The sequence below is a fragment of the Eublepharis macularius genome, chromosome 1, assembly GCF_028583425.1.
Source record: "Eublepharis macularius isolate TG4126 chromosome 1, MPM_Emac_v1.0, whole genome shotgun sequence".
NCBI classification, from domain to species: Eukaryota; Metazoa; Chordata; class Lepidosauria; order Squamata; family Eublepharidae; genus Eublepharis; species Eublepharis macularius.
In genome coordinates this window covers 170,770,397-170,785,086 of record NC_072790.1, presented here as the reverse complement: position 1 = coordinate 170,785,086, position 14,690 = coordinate 170,770,397, and the positions used below count along the sequence as shown (strand labels likewise).

At 41.3% G+C, this 14,690-nt stretch overlaps 1 protein-coding gene across 2 annotated transcripts in view; it reads right to left on the bottom strand.

The window, feature by feature from the left end:
* The window catches only part of ZFAND3 (zinc finger AN1-type containing 3), a 291,436-nt gene that overhangs the window by 220,181 nt on the left and 56,565 nt on the right, over nt 1-14,690 (bottom strand). For both annotated transcript variants that reach the window (XM_054978108.1, XM_054978100.1), the window contains exon 2: nt 2,699-2,739. In XM_054978108.1, coding sequence (XP_054834083.1) covers nt 2,699-2,739 — 41 coding nt within the window. The remainder of the gene's footprint in view (nt 1-2,698; nt 2,740-14,690) is intronic.

Here is a 14,690-nt window from a genome sequence, read left to right as displayed (position 1 = left end):
CTCTGTCCCTCTTGCTTTCTCTCTGACTCTCCCTGGCAGTGACTGCAGCCCCCTCCCTCCATGTACCTAATCTGTTCTGTTTCGTCCCTTGCCAGCCTCTGCCACCCCTCACTCACCCACCCTTTTTTGCTCCCTTTCTATATTCAGCTTTTTTAAAACCTTTCCTGCTTCTTCCCCCCGCATCTAACTTTTACCTTCCCCCTCCTAAGTGTTATCTATTTTAGTCTGTCTTCCCCATGATGACACTAAGTATGTGCATCGAGTAATTTTCATGTTATGTTCCACTCATGTACAGCACAATGTGTTATACAAACCTCGCATTCATCCAGGTACTGGTCCTTGGTTTCAATTGCAAAATGAAAATGTTTTTGCATTCACATTTTTCTGTAAACCTGAGGCTTCCTCTTGGTTTGTACAAAAAGAAACCCCTTCCATCTGTCCCTGATCACTTTTTTTGAATTTTCTGATCCATTTTCATGGTGTGTTCAGACCTTAGATGCAATGATTGTGGAATAAGCGTCTGTGGGACTCCAGCCCACAGGCAGGTGTTAAGATGCTGACTACATTTTTTACTAAAAAAAAAAATCCAGCATCCTCAGAGATGAAAGTTACATAGCTGTGACGCTGCCATTGAGAAAGAAGTCCTGCATACTCCAAGTTAAACAGAGAAGCACTTCTCATAGCCAAGAAAGTGGCATAGCTATAATGCGTATTTGTTCATTCATCCATACTCATTCTTTCTTTTCCACTTTACATGAAGTGTCTTATAACCCTCATTCTTTTATCCTCAAAAGCCTTTAACATAGACTACTGTTTTTGCCATTTTATAGACGAGAACAGATACCAAAGCCACCCAGAGGGTAAATACTGTGTAGTATAGTGTTGTTTAGAGGACTTGTCACTTGCTCCTCGTGTTAATTATATGATCCAGGAGACCTGATCCAAGAATCCCTACTATGAACTATTAGGAATAGTCTAACTCTCCCATAGTTTCTTTTTAAATAACAACATATATGAGGAACATATGAGCCCTAAATGGCTTTGCAGAGACTCTGAAGGAGGAGAACAGGGTTCAAAACTTTGCTTAGCTGCAGTCTTGGACAAATTGCTAGCTCTGTTTATATATACTTTGCTTTTCTCCCCAGTGGGGACTCAAAGTACCATACATTGTTCCTTCCTCATCCATTCCATCCTCACAACATCCTCCCTATGACATAGGTTAGAGAGACTGGCTGATTCAAGGTTACCCAGCAAGCTTCTATTTCAGAGTTGGGTTCTGAATCTGGGTCTTCCAGATCTAGTCCAACATTAACCACTACAATGTGCTAATTCTTTACACTGCTCTCCATCTGTACAATGGGACACTGGCTCGTTCTAAGACAAAAGTAAGTATGGAAAACACACTTATAAATAGCACTTTTAATATTAAAAAGGGATAATCAAGTTGTAGGGGAAAGACTGAAATTACCATTAGTTAGTGTAGTTATAGCTCGGACAGCAATATTTCCCCTCTGTTATGGAAGCTACCATCACACAATGTTAACTAACCAGTGTATGGATTTTTCAGAATACTATGAATGGGAAAAATTTCCAGTAGCCTAAAAACAGAAGAATCTAATTTAGCATCTTTATTTTGACATCAAGTGTGATTTAAAGGGTATATTCAAGCAAATTCAAAGTTGTATGTGGAAATTATTTTAATGGAATAATAGCTAAAAACCTGAAAGCCAATATACTTCTCCTCACATTGTACAACCTTAAGAAAAACACAAAGGCAATGAAAATGACTGACATGCTAGTTTTCTAAAGAACTGTGCATGATATGCAGTGGACCTGGCTGTCCCCTTATCTGTTTCAACAGAATTTAACTCTCTTCCACAGAGGTCACTACGGTAGCTCTGTTTCCCAGTCACTTTCCACAGCATCACTAATATTACCTGTTTGCTTCACATCAGATCAGTAATTGCAATATCCTTTCCACCATGTGAGAGGAGACATATATAAGACTTCTAACTCTGGTTTGGATTTGGCCCCACAGCCTTTCAAGTAAAAGTCGTAACTTGATTTTTAAGATTTGATTATATGTATTCACAGTTTTATTCCCCATCATTTATAAATCAGTAAAACATACATATACTCTGTCACTCACTTCCTAGGGATAATAATCTTTAAAAAAATAGGTAAAACTTTGAAACTCCCAAGCTTAACTAAAAGTGGATTGGCAACAGCATCTATTAATTATTATTAATTTTGTGAAACAATACATCTTTAGAAAACAGAAATTTTTCCACTGGAAAATGAAACACTGGAAAAATTTTTGCTCCACAACTCTAACTAAAACAATAAAAGCCCACCTTATGGAATTTAAAATTGAGACAGCAATCTGAACTCTTAACAGAAGCTGCTTTCGCAGGAGTTGTCTACTTCAGGGGCATTCCAAATATCTGTAAATTTCAGAGTGGAAACTTGATTTGTGACATTGCACCAAGGGCACTTGTTTTATACACATTGTTTCAACAAAGTTGAGACAATAAATGAGAAACCGGAATGTGGAGAATCTGATTTCATGCATGTACACTAAGAAATATACACCCATGCATAAAATCGAAGGGAGATGCTGACTTTGGGGCTTGAATTATCTGATGGAGAACAAATCCCTAAAACAGCTTTCTAAACCAAACCTTTACACTGCACTTACCAGCAAAGCATTTGGAACAGAGATTCATAGTCTTGCTGGACCTGAGGCAAGGGGGAAAAAAAGCAGATCTTAAAAAAAATTGTAGTTATTAATACAGTAGTTTTTAAAGGAATAGAGCAAGCTGAAAAGGGAAGAGAAGACAGAGAGCACGAACTCTGGCTAACCATCCGTATTAGTAATTCACAAACTATTCTATGGTGAGCTTAAGAAAATCCAGCTATTTCAAACTTCCCTCCTTCACAGCCAGGGGCAAACAGTCTATCAAACAGACTTAGGTTCTTGAAAGCACTGATATTTCGAGTAGCTCAAGCACATTCAACCTGTGCAGTAGCAACTGGAGGATGAGGATAGGGAGTTGCCACTTTGCCCTTATGCCTATTAAGAAATCACAAGAGGTAGGCTGAAAAGGAAAGCAAAAAGTTAGAAGCAAGGGATTTTACTTAGGTGTTGAAGATGTGCTCTACTGAAGAAAAATATGTATCAAACACATTCATAAATATGCTGTTGGCAACATCCAACAGGACTGATTTCACTTACAATGCCTTGTAACAAGATGTGTCATTTTAGTGTCTAGTACAACAAACAGCATGCAACACTTAAATTTATAAAGAATCTTCACTGGACTCAAAGAGAAATGTTGCTGTTCTATAAAACTCCACAGTTTTAAACAAATTCCCAATGCATTTATTAACCAAGATAACAAACTATCAGGTCTAGCACTGGTCAACTTACAGGCTTTTCAACTTATACAATATGTATTCTTCTAAAGAGATAGAAATCATTTCTACCCTTAAGAGGAAGATAAGCTAAGTGTGAAATCTCAAAGGTTCCAGGTTGCTTGAATACTGGTTTTAGTGGGCCTGATATTTTGAATGTTTCTTCAATCCATTCTAGCCAAAGTGAATTATGAAGACTAGCAAGCATGCACATACTGTTAATTCAGTGAACTCCAACATGGTGGCCATAAAAGCCATGGCATCTGGCAGAGTGTTTCCTGGCAACCACTTCTTTCTTGGCTTTCCTCTACTTCAATGAACAGGAGATAGTTTAGAAGAGTCTAGGAAGCATTACCTTTATGTGTGGTGCGAGCACCAATCTGGAAACTCTTAATATTTTGATTGACCCAACTCCTATGGTCACCATTTTTTATCAAACCCACTATCTGTTCTCAAAATTCCAGAAGAACTCTCCGGTTTAACAACACTGGTAACTCATGTTTTAACTGATATAAAAAAAATGTCCAACTGCAGAATTTTGGCTGTCAGGAAATATACTGGCAAGTCCTGTGGTACCTACAGACAGTATGTTGGGGGTGTTCACAGAATGTGCATGCTTTCTGGTCTTTATAATTTCCAAATAATTTGTATTTTCACCCTTTCATTCTGTCTACCTTGACTCTGGTGCTGGTTGCTACATTACAGTGCCAGAATGGATTTGCTTGAAACAGGAAGAAATGGTTACAACTCATTTGCAACATACATACTTGGGTAACACAAAGAATAGTCATACTTGTATTTCCCTCTTCCAACAAATTAGAGAATAGCTCTTTCTACCTTTAGATTTATTCTATTCAAGTAGTATATAGAACACCTGTTATGCCAACAGTCTGACAGCTTATCTACCTTCAGAAAAACCACAATTAAAACAGCAGGCTAAATCAACACCTACATTGTTAGAGTACAACAATTTGGTGGTTTCTGCTTAGAAGTTTGAGGTATTTTAAAGAGCCAATATGCTAAGTTGAAGCTTCCCTGAGAAGCCATTAATTCCCAGGATGAAAAAGAAAAAGGTAGAGTTCAAATGGTTCATATTTATGACAAAGAGGCTTTCAATAGCATGAAGATATTGAGGTGGGTTAGTTTTAGTTCCAGGTCTCCACAGTTTTATCAAATGTACATGTAGGTGAAACAAAAATGCACCAAAGCCATGGTAGAAAAAAAGATGGAACGAAACACAGAACAATAAATCCTGAAATCAAATAGTTTGCATGTTATTTTAGACAAAATGTTTTAGATATTGTTGGGTTTGTAAAAGCCAATAGCCATAGTAGGAATGAAAGGCAAAATAAATGTAAAACATAATAAAGTTAATGGACAGGTCCCACTTCCAAATCAAGTTGCAGTGTAGAAGAAAGCTAGAGGAATATGTAAAAAGTTTTCTTACCAAAAAAATTCAGTTTTGAAATAAATAGTAGATAAAGAGTGTAATCCTAAGAAGAATTACTCCAGTGTAAGCCCATTGAAATCAGTGAGCATAAGATTGTGCTGAAAAGAACACTAGAGTTTTCCAAGAAGATCTGGAGTTGGTCAGCTACTGTTCTCTCAGTCACTTTGCCCAGAAAGGGCAGATTACAGACTGGGTGATAATTGGCCATGTCAGATTTGGTTGTTGTGGGTTTTCCGGGCTGTATTGCCGTGGTCTTGGCATTGTAGTTCCTGACGTTTCGCCAGCAGCTGTGGCTGGCATCTTCAGAGGTGTAGCACCAAAAGACAGAGATCTCTCAGTGTCGACACTGAGAGATCTCTGTCTTTTGGTGCTACACCTCTGAAGATGCCAGCCACAGCTGCTGGCGAAACATCAGGAACTACAATGCCAAGACCACGGCAATACAGCCCGGAAAACCCACAACAACCATCGTTTTCCGGCCGTGAAAGCCTTCGACAATACATGTCAGATTTGTTTAGGAATTGTTTTTTAATTAGTGGATGGATAACTGCCTGTTTGAGTGGCCGGGGGAAGGAGCCCTGAGTTAGTGATTGATTTACAACAGATCTCAGTGGTTCATTTATGTGATCTTTACTTGATTTTAACAACCAAGATGGGCAAGGATCGAGCACACAAGTAGTGGTTTTCATAGATGCAGGATCCTATTAAGGTTTCTCATTATAATTGGTTCAAAGCAGTCCAAATGTAGGCCAGATGGTGCATTAAGCATTTCTCCTATCTTGTTTGCATTGCAGCTAGTATCTAGATCAGAGCATATTTATGCTATTTTATCAGCAAAAAACTTAGCAAACCCTTTCCAGTCTGGATTCAGACCAGGGCATGGGACAGAGACAGCACTAGTAGCGTTAGTGGATGATCTCATCTGAATACAGACAAAGGCCTTGCCTCCTTATTGCTCCTCCTGGATCTGTCTACGGCTGACACAGTAGACCATGCCATCCTGTTGAGGCATTTAGAAACAGAAATCAAAGGAGGTGCCCAGGACTAGTTTAAATCTTTTCTCATGTAACAGACTCAAAGGGTTGCCGTTGAAGATCAGCTATCTCCAGAATGGGAACTATCTTGCGGGGTTCTACAGGGCGCAATCTTATCTCCCATGTTATTCGACCTCTACATCAAGCCTTTAGGAGAACTCATTCGCAGCTATAGAGTGGGATGTCTTCAACATGCAGATGACACCCAACTCTCTATTTCTTTGTCTCACTATCGAGGTCCCCACAGGATGCAGTAGAAATCTTAGATCGCTGCCTCACAGCCGTGATAAAATGGCTGGAAAATAACAAATTGAAATTGAACCCAGACAAGACTGACATGATCCTTGTTGAGAAGCCAGAGATCTTGAAAGTCAATGTACTCCCTACTTTCGATGGAGTTCGTCTGATCCATGCAGACTCAGTTAAGAGCCTAGAGGTTATACTGGATCCAGCACTACTACTAGAAAAACGAGCTAAGGCAGCCGCAAAAACTGCTTACTACAATCTAGCCTGGGAGATGGCTTCTTACCTCAACACGGCCAACCTGGCCACCTGGATCCATGCTATGGTAACATCAAAACTTTACTATTGTAATGCACTATACATTGGTCTCCCATCTAAGTTAACTAGGAGGCTCCAATTGGTGCAAAATGTTGCAGCTCGGCTGTCAGCAGGAGCGAGCAGGAGCATGAACATCACTCCCATCCTACAGTCACTCCATTGGCTACCTATCAGTTACCGTGCTCAATTCAAGGTATTGGTTATTACACACAAAGCTCTTCACAGCCTTGGCTCAGCATACTTACTGCTTCCCTCCCTATATCTCTCCACAGCAGCTTCACTCATTTGAACAAGGTCTCTTGCAGGTGCCGGCCTGCACATGAGTGAAATCAACAGCAACTTGCACACGGGCTTTCTTTGTAGTGGACTCTACCTGGTAGAACGACCTGCCTGAGGAAGTCAGGAGAACCCCCCCTCTCCTGGCTTTCCGCAAACGATGCAAAACTGAATTATTCAAAAAGGATTTTTACTCAGATAGGAGGGAAGTATTGTAGGGAAGGGGTCTCAGATGCTTCGCTAATGAGTTAGGGGACATAGATTTCACCACTTTATTGCCTACACTGCAAGCTGATGTGGTATCAGTGGCATTATTCACGCGGAGGCATGCTCAGAACAATGAATTGAACTACATTTGGCAGGAAGCAAAATGAGGCAACAGTATTTGTGATCCAAATTAGAACACTTAATGTACAAACTTGGCTTCAGGAGTTAGGCTGGCAAAACAGGCAAACCCACAATACTAGAGACACTATGCAGTTCCTCTCCCATTCACACACACACCCCGCTCCAAGAAGGCAGGATCGAAACAACTATGGAAAGCACCTATTTTGTAAATTACTATTTTTGGAGGGCAAGTATGTCTGGGGGAAACAGAGGACTTGTACTCCCGTGGAACAGGCAGAGGCAAATCATTATTTTTAACTGGATATGGATATGGCTATGGATTTTTAACTGGATAGTTCCTGCCATGTTATTATTTGCAAATTATTTTAATTTTACTCAAGGGAACTTTCATACTATGCATTCTGCGTACTTGGATGAAACTCCAACTTGTAAATGTTTTACTAAAAATCTGATCAACAGCTGTGTACTTGCAGCCATACAAGTATTGGGGACACTGGCTTGGATCCAGTGATGAGCATCACAAAACATAAACAGACATTTCCACAGTTCTACTTGTGCACAGTCTTTTACATTTGTATGATAGAGTTTTATATCCCATATGAATCCATGCCTCTTCTTCATAGCTGCCAGAAAGTTTCCCTCAAACCATACCCCATGGTCTTTTGTTACCTATTATATCCTCAGTTGTCATTAGAAAGACACAAGGCAAACACACACACACACACACACACTGAAGTAATTGATTGGCTGTGTCTCAGAAAAGTTGAAAATGAAGTTAACCATATGTGTTTATGCATGCACACATACAACACATATGATAATTTCAGAATTACTTTCTCAAAGAAAGGCAAAGCTTGTTTTTAGGAAACGCTGCAAAAAATGCCCCCAACAACCCTATACTTTTTTATTCCTGCAGTGCTATTTTATTAATTGTGTTTATTATGATTTAGGAAAATGCCATTTTATTACTATTTAAATGATAATACTGAATACAAACTATTTTGAACTTTGTAAGAACACATTTACATAATTTATACTAAGTGAAGAATTTGGTCATATACACTTTTATAAGAGTGTTCTACTATACCAGTCCATAACAGCAGAAATAGACTATTGACACATGCCCAATGCCATGTGCCTTTCTTCTGCTCCTCTTAAAAGCTGTTCACCACCACTAGAACTGCAGAGAGGAAACATTTATAATTCTTTATCTATTAATCATAGGAGCCCCAAATGAACAGCAAATGCATTTCTATATGCTGGAATATAAATGGATATGTTCTCTATATTCTACAAAGCAGGCCGAGCACAGTCTTTAGAATTCCACTAACAGAAAGAGTGCTCTAAGACTTCTTCAAATAGACTATTATCCAGTTCTTTGTTGTGTTAAACTATAAAGGCAATCTCCAACAAATAAAGCTATCTGTTCCTCCCCACAGCATTCATGAATCCAAATTACATAACTATGCATCTACTGCCTGCTTATTATAGTGTTTAAAAGGAGTAGTGCGGAGGGGAACATGAAGCACTGATCTCTAAATGTAGGGTATTCTAGTTTTGATATTCTCTGAGTCCAATTGTCCTGGGGCAAAAAGATAAAACAAACAGTGACAGCTAAGATTTAAAATTATTCTGGGGGCCAGCAATAACACTGCTACCTAATTCTCACTCAAATCCTAATTATTAGTCATGACATGTGCTGAGATAAAGAATACACAGGATTTTACAAGCATTAGTGATTAGGGGGAAAGACAAGGAGACAGAGGGTTCGCAAAATCAATCAGGCATTCTTAATATTGATAAATTAGTTTTCTACTATGTGGACACTGTCAAAGTAAAATGACAATGTTGAAAAAATGTAGATCAGTGGTTCTTAATCTTCTAATCCACTAATGCAACAAGTTATTAGCACTATCGCCACCACTACCCCTGCTATGAAAACATGGCAGGACATGAAAACAGCACTCTAGAAACGACAATTTTATATCATCATCAATATACCTAATTCTCAATGTGGTCCCAACTGTGGATACTTACCTGGAGGTTGGGGCTACGGACAAACATGAGAGAAGTTACTACAATCCTAAAAGCCCCATGTTTGCAGAAAAGTCTGAAATCTTAAAAAAAAGGGGGGGGGGTAAATAGCGCCAATCTGATAACAGGCGTGCCTGTAGCTTTAAGAAACAGATGCCCTCAATGGCCGCTGCTAGGCACCTACAAAAGTATTTAATTTTTGGTTTCTGCGAGGAAAATGCAGGGGGATGTGGCAGGTTTTGGTTCTGAAGGAAGGTGAAGACTCATGGGGCCAGACCCACCATCACCTACTGGGCAGTTTATATGACTTACCCAGGCCTGGCTGCCTGCTAATATTCAACAGCAGCCACCCTGCATAAGCAAGTATCGTGATTAGAAAGTCAGACTACGATCTGCGAGGCCCAGGTTCAAATCACTATTCTGCTGTGGCAGCTGACTGAGTGATTTTGGGCCAGTCACACACACACACACAGCCTAATCTACTTCACAGGGTGGTTGTGAGGATGGAATGGAAGAATAGAAAATAAGGTAAAATGCTTTAAGTCCTCATTGTGGAAAAAAGAGGAGTGTAAATAAAGTGAGTAAGTAATGAAAACAGCTGAAGAGGGGAGGCAGTGGAGGCAGATAAATGATAGTTATGATGGTGGGTGGAAATGAGGAAAGGAAGCAGGGAAAGGTGAAGATATAGGAACTGCCAGGAGAAAGGAAAGAGGAAATAGCATGGAAAGGGAGATACACAGGAAAGTAAGATACCCTCTGCAAGTCACTGCAGGTTCCCCATCATGCAACTGATCCAGAGTTTTGCCAGGGAGAGGAATAGGGTTGCCAGGTCCCTATACCTTCCTGGCGGGGGGATACACCTGGCACTTACCTCATGCCAGTGGTGAGGTCTTCTTTGCGTCATCACACGGGACACAGGCATGCTCCCACACTCCATGCAGGCCTGATTCTGCCCCAAACAAAGTGCTGGAACACTTCCACGGCCAGCACAACATTTTCAGAAATGGTGTTGCCAGGCCTGTTGGGAGCGCGCACACGGCGTACATTTCTGAGGTGCATGCCAGTGGTTTGCCACCTCCCACTGGTGGGACGGCAGGCAAGGTGGCAAATCCCCAGGAGTTTACTTGCCACTGGCGGGTATCTGGGAAACCTAGAGAGGATGCAGAGGAGGAGGGAAGGGGGGAAAGCTGGAGACAGGAGAGCAGATAAAGGTACGCTGGCAGATGAATGGAAAAAAGAGGCTATGGGGAGCTTTCAGAGAAAGAAAAATAATGGGAAGAGAGGGAAATGAGATGCCCCCCACAAGTCCGTCGTTCAACTACTTGTTAATATTTCCAGGGCTTTTTTATGGAGTACTGGTGCTGGCGGGGGGGGGGGGGGGGAGGCTCTCCCACATCCTGACAGTAGGATTGGTGGAATTCATATATGAGTACCAGCACTTTTTTAACACAAAAAAGCAGTCAATGGTCAACGATGTCCCATATGTGGATACTTAAATTCAGAGTCTGGATCCATGAACAGACAGATCTTTCTACAAACCAACAAACCCTTAAAAATTGAGTTTAAAAATCGGTTTTAAAAAATAGGCTTTTAAAAACCCCAAATAGCACCTGTATCTTTAAGAAATGAAACTAGACTAGTCGAGATTTTCGACAAAGTGATTAAGGAGCTGGAAACATCCTAAGATATAAAAAGCAAACCATGTTGCCGACAATTCACTTTTTATCCTGGCACAGGTGCAGTGAGTCATCAGCAACACTGCACCTGCACCTGGATAAGCCCAGAGAAGCAACGGCCAAGGCTTCCAGGGTGCGGCCTTCCCAAGGAGGCCTATGGAGGGCCATGCCGGTGCAGTGGCCTTCTCTGTTGCTATGGGGCTTTGGGAGGGGTGCGGAGCCACACCAGTCCTCCCTGCTGCCTCTGCAGCTGCAGAGGCAGCAGGAGGCCTTGTGCGCCAGCACAGCCCTCCGGAGGCCAGGGAAGGCCTGGTGCACCAGCAGGAAGACCCAAGTAAGGTGGTGCAGGCCCCTGGAAGCCCAGAAAGGCCTGGCATGGCAGCAGGAAGGCCTAGTGCAGCAACGTAGCCCTCAAGAAGGCCAGGAAGGCCCAGCATGGTGGCTCACCCCTCCGGAGGCCCAGGAAGGCCCAGTGTGCTGGCGCAGCCCTCCAGAGGCAGTTCTCTAGAGCCAGTTGTTTTTACAATGGGTCTGGTTAGTAGTTTAACATAATGCACTAACGGATATGTAATGAAGAATATAAGGCTTTTCATGTGGCAATATATACAGGAGAAAACCACACATTCAACAGTGAATACAAGGAAAGAAGTAGAGCAACTGTTTTCATTAGGAAAAGTAATGCTCAGCAGAACACTGGTGAGCCTGAAAACTGATTATGACATATTATTGCAGTAAACTGAAAAGGAATATGTATGATATGACAAGAACTAGAAAGTAAGCTCTGACTCATGAAAGCTTACGTTGAAATAAATTTTATTAGTCCTTAAGGTGCTCCTAGACTTCTGTTTACTTGAGGTACTCTAGAAATACTCTTAAGTACCTATCAGGCTCTGCCTGGAGGGGGTCAGAACATGGGGGGGGTCACTTTCAGTGTTCCCCTTTTTCCTCTGTAGGCAATTCCCAGTAGCCTCAGAAATAGGGAGGAGAGGGGTTTACAGTATTCTCTTCCTTGTTCAAGCCCTACTCCCTGCAATGCAGAACATAAGGCTAGCTGTCTCCTCCCTAGCCACCAGTGGGAGTCCCTCTTTTAAAGGATTTCCCCTGGACGTGGCTCTGCCCTCCCCCCAGGCCAATGCCCAGAGGAGGCTTCCCCCTTCAAGATGATAGACCCTGGAGGGGACCTATCATCAGACTCTGGGAGGGTGGTAGTTCTCCCATGCCCTTTCCCTTTCCGACATGTTAAAGTCTGGCCTTAGGTTGGGGCTGGTTGGCCTACTCCAGGCCCTTTGGTTCAACTTGTGTGCTAGCGGTTGGAGTACATTCTGTCCTGTCCTCCCAGCCAGAATCACTGCTGTTCTTCCTGGTGGCCTCACGGCCTGACTTGCCTTCTTCCCACTCCAGCAGAGGTAGTGTCATGGGAAGCCTTTGGGGCTGTGACCACCCAGGCTGCCAGATACAACAGCATGGGGCCATGTCATGTTGCTATGGGTCACCGGCCTCCTGCCTGGCTCTCCTCCTGGGGTGACTTGTCTCTCGGAGCTCTGGTGGCTGAGGCTGCTACGGGGTAAGCTTCCAGACCTGCGGCAGAGCCTGTTCCCCAGGAGGAGAGATAAGGACAGGGGGTGGAGGCTCCTCCAACCCTGGACAGTACCACTGATGTTTATTTTCTGCTGAAGGCCTGATCCTTGGTGGGGGGGAGGGGAGATTGCCTCTAATAGAAGAAAACTTTTTTGCCTTCAGTAAGAACAGACAATTAATGATTTATCAGCTTATTGATATTTAAGAAGTAATATTCAAAGTTTTTAACAAAACAAAATCCTAACTAAGCCATACAACAGTCAACAATATTAGTTTTATTTAAACTTTTCTATGGAATATTGCAAGGTGTACGTAACAAATTATTTTAGAAAACGATTAGAACTTCAGCATAGAGGATATAAAATAAATCAGAAAAACTGAAAACTAAAGATGGGGAACAACAGTGTGAGTGTCCAAGTTCTTCCCTCTGGATCCAAGTTCTTCCCTGACACTTTTCACTTGTCAGATTTTGATGATGGTATCTGAAGATCTGGATGTCTTTTTCAGCCTTATTTAACAGTTGGATTGACTGGTGGTGCCCAAGACAGTATTAGTTTATCTAGGAATGGATGGATATGCCCTTTTTATTGTCTCTTGAACCTTTTCATTTTGCCCATTTTCATGGGTGATCTTGTCCATTAATTTCTCTTACACTATTTGAAGAAAGATCAAGATGGATAGCTGTGTTTGTCTGTAGCAATAGAAAAAAGCAAGAGTCCAGTAGCACCTATAAGACTAATAAAATTTGTGGTAGGGTATGAGCTTTTGTGAGCCACATTTCACTTCTTCAGATACAGCTAGAATGTGAGTCCACCTGTCCTTGCATCTTGGAGAGTGAAATGATTGCAGATTCTAGCTGTATCTGAAGAAGTAAGCTGTGGTTTACAAAAGCTCATACCCTACCATAAATTTTGTTAGTCTTATAGGTGCAACTGGATTCTTGCTCTTTTCTACTATTTGTATTCTTCTGGCAAAAAAACCCCATTAAAATTGTAAAGTGAAGTCACAATAAATGAACACACACACACGAAACTGCCTTATACTGATTCAGATTAATAGGCTATCAAGGTTAGCACTGTCTTCTTTTCTGACTAGCACCAGCTCTTCAAGGTCTCACACAGAAGAGCTTTCACACTGCTCACTACCTGAGCCTTCTAGTTGGAGAATCTGGGGATTGAACTTGGGACCTTCTGCACGTAAAGCTGATGCTTTATCACTGATTTAGAGCCCTTTCCAAGTACCCAAGGTAGCAAGAGAGGAAATGTTTCATGGGTTCAATTTTTGCCAAGAAGGTGAGATCAGAATAAGGATTTTTGAGTCAAAACAGTGGGGTTGAAAGTTCAGTAGATAGTCCTTAGATTTACCTAGCAAACAAACCAATTTTAATTGTATTTCTTTCCTGCCAAGAAGAAATTGTAGTTTCTGAAGTGGGCAATATTTTTATAGGAAACTTTGCTACAACTGATGAACTATAATTTTAATGAAAGGTCAAAACTAGCTATATTTTTCGAATGGTCTCATATGGTCTACAGTACGTAGGATAAATGTGAGGGGAAAGTGACTGATCGTATTTATTGCAATGGCAATACTCCAGAGCTGCAAGAAACTGGCATATGCAACTGTGACATTTCCAATAAAGTAAGTTTGGAAGACACCCCATGGATACAATTAATTGAGCTGTATGCATAAAGTTACCATCAAATACCAGACATTTATTCTACTGATCTCCTGCCAAACCACCAAGAGCCCTATTGACACTGCCTCCTAAATGAATTAAAAACGGATTTCTGCCAAATAAACCAGAATTCTAGGAATACAGAGATTTGGGAGGGCTGAATTTGGCAGTCATGAAAGAAATATCTGTAATGTGGAAAAAGACATACACCGCTCTCAATATTAAGAAACAGCAAGCCCAGTACCAACCATCAATATGCAAAATGCCTGACAGTCACATTGAGCTCTCAAAAATTTCATTCATATTTGCAATTAGCATTGATACGGTATGATAAAACAATAGATTCCTTCCAGTTAATGTTTAAAGGGAATGTAAGAACTCTGATCCTTTTCCCACAGAGTTGTCTGAGTTTGTTCTATTCTGAACACTTTTTTGGGTAGAAACCATAAAGCAGTCAAACATTAATGAACTGTTTGACTCTGCCCTATTTACCTTCTTGTTGTAATGTAACTGGAAACCACAAACAAGCAGGAAAGTCTTCCTCTGAAAAATACTAAAGCAAGGGGAGCCAAAAGCTCGAGGAAGTACACCAAGGAACACCAAAATGTGAGAACCGTGCGACTTATATTGCCAATAAATAAACA